The 5,120-nt window shown below is 41.0% G+C and overlaps 1 gene segment (V, D, J or C); it reads left to right on the top strand.

The window, feature by feature from the left end:
- The first annotated feature begins 757 nt into the window (after positions 1-757).
- Positions 758-1,219, top strand: LOC114686625. The segment is given in 2 exon segments: positions 758-803; positions 885-1,219. Coding segments are annotated over 2 exon segments (381 nt in total).
- Positions 1,220-5,120: the final 3,901 nt, after the last annotated feature.

Here is a 5,120-nt window from a genome sequence, read left to right as displayed (position 1 = left end):
GTGCCCTCCTTCAGGAAGCTCAGCAACTGAGAGGGAACTGAGGCAACTATCCATGACACTGCCTACAGTTTATGATTTTAAAGTTGTCAGAAATAGAGGGCAGTATAGAGGTGAAGACATGACTGTTGAATAAATAGAAATCACAAGTATGTGAGGCAGGAATTTGACAGATTAGTAAAGTCAATAAAACTGCAGTTTTCCATGCAGTTATACAGTTCATGACTGCCAGCCTGGAGATGGGACATACTATCACACTAGACAAGAAGTCTAAAATCTCTGTAACTTTTTGTGATGAAGGAAATATGTACAGACAGGACCCACATAGGAAGCCTCCTTGTCCTCAGGCACAGAGCATTAAGAGGGTTGGAGAGACATCAAATCTTTGAGTTCTTCTTGTGTCCTCCCCACAAAAAACACAGGTTAATAAATCATGGCTGAAAGAACAGAGTAAGGACCGTCCATGTTAGAATGAGGATCTCTCTCTCAAAAAAAAAAAAAAAAAAAATTACAGCACTCAGCAAAACTGTCTGCTTCTGAGGACCCTGGTCTTAATGTAAGTTCCTCTTTATTAGGAACAGAGGTTAACTCTCCTGAGGGCTCCTGTATGCCTCATTGCAGCCTGGCTCCTCCTGAGACCTAAAATTTAACTCCTCCAGCAGAGTCACTACCTGCCGAGGGAATGGAAATCTCTCCTGGCTCCACCCAGGCATAGGTTAAAATACCAAATCTGGGCCTGGGTACTCACTGGTGTGCAGCCATGGCCAGGCTTGCTTCCTCCTTCTTGCTGCTGATTGTCCCTGCATGTGAGTGCCAAGGCTCTAAGGGATGAACTTCCATATGCTCAACCTGTTCCAACCTTACCCTCTGCTTTCTTTTCCCTACAGATGTCCTGTCCCAGGTTACCCTGAGGGAGTCTGGTCCTGAGCTGTTGAAGCCCTCCCAAACTCTCAGTCTGACCTGCTCTTTCTCTGGGTTTTCACTGAGCACTTATGGTGTAGGTGTGGGCTGGTTCCGTCAGCCTCCAGGGAAGGGTCTGGAGTGGCTGGCAGACACATGGTGGACTAACAATAATTACTACAACCCATCCCTGAAAAGTCGGCTCACAATCTCCAAGGACACCTCCAACAGCCATGTATTCCTCATGATCACCAGTGTGGACACTGCAGATACTGCCACATACTACTGTGCTCAGGCTCCACACAGATACAACCTCAGTTGACAGCTGTACAGTATTTCAGTATTGTTCTCTGCCCTGTTCCTTCCTAATACAGGGCAGGGTGGTGGTGGTTGGGGCACATCTTTTCCTGTTAGCCTCTGGGGTTTCCTCTTGATTTTGAGCTTCAGAGCTCTGGCTTTCTGTCATAGCTGCTAGGTCCTTTTTCAGATGTTAGGAAAAGAGTGTCTGTCCGTGTTTGGTTTAATAAAGATGAAGAGTGTCTGGTGCCTAAGCCAGGTGGCTCAGAGCTGTGGTTCCACTCAGTCTTTGGCCTCAAATCCCCATAGCAGTAGATTATAAATTATTGCAATGTTCACTTCCACTCAACAAGTGGGTTGAGGAAGATGGTCATTAGAGGATAATCACTCATAAATTGAGTCTTTGGGCATAGGAGTTCCATGGACCCTCCTCCCAAACATCTCAGGATATTGCCAAGGCTATTGGTTGCTCTTCACAATGTGATGATAAGGCCTTATTGTTGAAGACAATACTATAAATTTCAGTGAACATGGAGAAGTAGAACTGGTGTCTAACTAGAAGCTTTCTTCTACTGACTGACATTCAGAGTCCTAGAAAAATCTTTGCATGTATTAGAGGAGAAAGGTAATAATCAACCTAGCTATAAATGCTGTGACTTACAATGGTGACCTGCCTATGAGATAAGCTAGCACAATAGTGGCTCAAACATTGATGATGTCATCAAGCATTCTGTGATTGGATGTAAGGCCCACTCCCAGAGATGAGACCCATGGCCAACAATCTAAGAGTAGATAGGCATGGCCTTCGAGGAAAATACAATACTACTCTTCTGAAAAAGGAATATAGCAATAAAATGATTCCTAATGACATGCCCATAGATACACATAAAATTATTGCCAAATCAGCTATCATCAGAGAAACTTCTTGCAGTAGATGGGAACTAACTTAAAAGCCCCAAACTAACAATGTATAGAGTGAGAGATGTTGGAGCACTCAGTCCTGAATAATTTGTCTTCATCATATCTTCCCCTAAGGACTGAGGGACCAGTACCGAGGAGGAGGTGGGAAGATTGCAAGAGCCAGAGGTGATGGATGACTCCACAGAAACAGTGTCCTCCAGACACTAGGACTGATGCACTTATGAACTCACAGAGTCTGTGGAAGCAAGCGCAGGGATTAAGTAGCCTCAAACCAGATGAGTCCCAGTGCTGAGAGCAGGAAGTGGACTTGGCCTTTCGCTCCTAACCAAGAAGCTACCTGTTAATTGTACCCACTAACAAAGGAAAAGGTAGTATTCTTCAGTGAAGTCTCACTGGCTTTACTAACCACGCATTAGGGTAAACCCCATGCCCAGGGACTGGACAAAACAAAACTAACACAATGACATTTTGTAGTGTTTTTGTCTTATATAGATATGTCTAGCTTTTTTCATCTTATTAGTATTTTTCTGTATTTTAGATTTTGATTTTGTGTTCTTGTGATTGTGGTGTGTGTTTGTGTGTGTGTGTGTATGTGTGTATGTGTGAGAGAGAGACAGAGACAGAGACACAGAGAGATACACACACAGAGTTTGTTTTTTGTTTGTTTTGTTTAAAGAATGAGAGAAAGAAAATCTGTAGTATTAGTTTTGTAGGGAGGTGCAGAGGTTCTGGGAGGAGTTGAGAGAGGGAAAATATGCTTAAAAACAAATATTTTTCAATAAAGCAAATTTAAACAAAACTGCACTGGAATCTCCCCACATACACTTGTGTATTGATTGTTATTCAAGACATTGGAGCATTGTGGAAAGACAAAATATGTTTATGTTTCTGCCATGTACATGTACAACCTGGTTGGAATATTCCCAACAATTTATGGTCAGTTGCCTACTGTACTATTGATCCTGTCTCTTATTATTTGTGTCTTCCTGCACTGACAATAATCAGGTAGGAACCAGTGGAGTTTTCTAAATGTTTCACTGCTCAGATGTTTTCTCAGAACATGTGCAGAGTTATCACAGGTAAATGTTCCCTTCCAGATATCCTCAAGCATAGACACAGTCAGATAGGTCTCTGTTACTACGAGCAAAGGTGATAATTCAGTTTCCATTAGCTTGTTGCTCATTGTCCCACAAGACATCACCAAGGCAGTATTTACTTATTGCTGTAATTCTGGTGTCATTTGCAATGCAGATCGCTGACTCATTCTCTCCGCATGGCTGGTCCATTTTCATTTTCTTGAAGAAGAATTGTCACTAATTATCCAGTCTCTGAAGTATAGGACAATTCAGCACTAAGTTCAAATGATTTCGGCTTCTAATAGTCACTGAGGTCCTGAGCAAATTTAATATTTCAGTTGTCTTATATAGATATGTCTAGCTTTTTTCATCTTATTAGTATTTTTCTGTATTTTAGATTTTGATTTTGTGTTCTTGTGATTGTGGTGTGTGTGTGTGTGTGTGTATGTATGTTTTTGTTTGTTTTGTTTAAAGAATGAGAGAAAGAAAATCTGTAGTGTTAGTTTTGTAGGGAGCTGCAGAGGTTCTGGGAGGAGTTGAGAGAGGGAAAATATGCTTAAAAACAAATATTTTTCAATAAAGCAAATTTAAACATACATAAACATAGGACAATTCAGCACTAAGTTCAAATGATTTCAGCTTCTAATAGTCACTGAGGTCCTGAGCAAATTTAATATTTCAGTTGTTTAAGTCAACAATATCACTCCTCTGTCTCAGTCTAAGTCTTTTCATTGATTCTCTTACACAATGTGGATTGAGTCATTTACCTTGAGCAGAAGTGTATTGGCTCTTTACGCAAGTATAGAGCCTTCTCTGTGACTGTGGCAGAACTTCAGTGGGATTCCTTCCAAGGAGAGTTTTTGAGATTCAGAGGAAACCAAGAGAGAGGAAGAACTAAGCTCTAGCCTCCAGACTTCTAAAAACCTAAAATTTCCCTCCCTCTTCCTGAGGCATATTCCAGGCTCAGATTTGACCAATTTAACTTCTATCCTATGCATTTCCTCACTCTGGGACCATTCTCACACTTCCCACTGCTCTTTGTTCAAGTGTAAAAGCAATTTCTGATTGTAGTCTGTGTTTTCATAGATTGTTTAATTTGCATGACCTAGAATTACCTGGGAAATGAGTCTTGAGCATATCTGTGAAGGACTATTTAGATTAGCTTTGGCTCTGCGCATTCCTGTGAGAGAAGTTCTAGAGTAGGTTAACTGAATTAGGAAGCCCCACCCTAAGTGTTAGTGACACTGTTCCTATGGGATGGTGTCCTGTTCCAAACACAAATGTAAGAATAAACTAAGCACAAGTATTTATATCTTTCTGCTTTTAGAATGTTGACTCAATATTTTTGGATAATGTTATCAATTTGGGTTATGTCAGCTTTTTTCAGTATAAGGATGTTAAGAGTTGTCAGGGCAGAATCAGAGACAATGTTAACTGGAAATCGGTAATGCTCTTGTCCTTGATGACTGTATATAATTCATTCCTTTGGACTGAGGAGTAATTTGTATGAAGAACAGCTTGATCAGGTCCTAAGTATGCAGCCTTTCAATCTTTTGTTCCATCTGTGAAATATTTCAAGTGTTAATATTAGCGGAAGTTTAGAAGGGAGACTCCATTGAGTACATTTCAAACATGTAAACAATTTTCTAGGGGATAATGACAATCAGGTTTGTAGCATGAATCTTAAATGGTCTTCTTAATAAAAACAACCCCAAGGCCAGTTATTGGGGTGAGCACTGGAAGATCGGAGAAACAGAACAAGTCAAACTTCCTCACCTTGCCAATTCCTCAGGTGATCCTATTTCCTCAGACTGGATGCCTCTCAGCTGAACTGTGCTGCTCAAAGCTTAACCACTAGCTTAACCAGGCTAGTTCCTGGTCCTCATGGCTTATATGCCTTTTTGCTTTCTGCCCTCACTTTCTGGGATT

The sequence above is a fragment of the Peromyscus leucopus genome, unplaced genomic scaffold (assembly GCF_004664715.2).
Source record: "Peromyscus leucopus breed LL Stock unplaced genomic scaffold, UCI_PerLeu_2.1 scaffold_1167, whole genome shotgun sequence".
Classification (NCBI taxonomy): Eukaryota; Metazoa; Chordata; class Mammalia; order Rodentia; family Cricetidae; genus Peromyscus; species Peromyscus leucopus.
The sequence above is the reverse complement of the archived record's forward strand: the minus strand, read 5'-3'. Positions and strand labels throughout refer to the sequence as shown.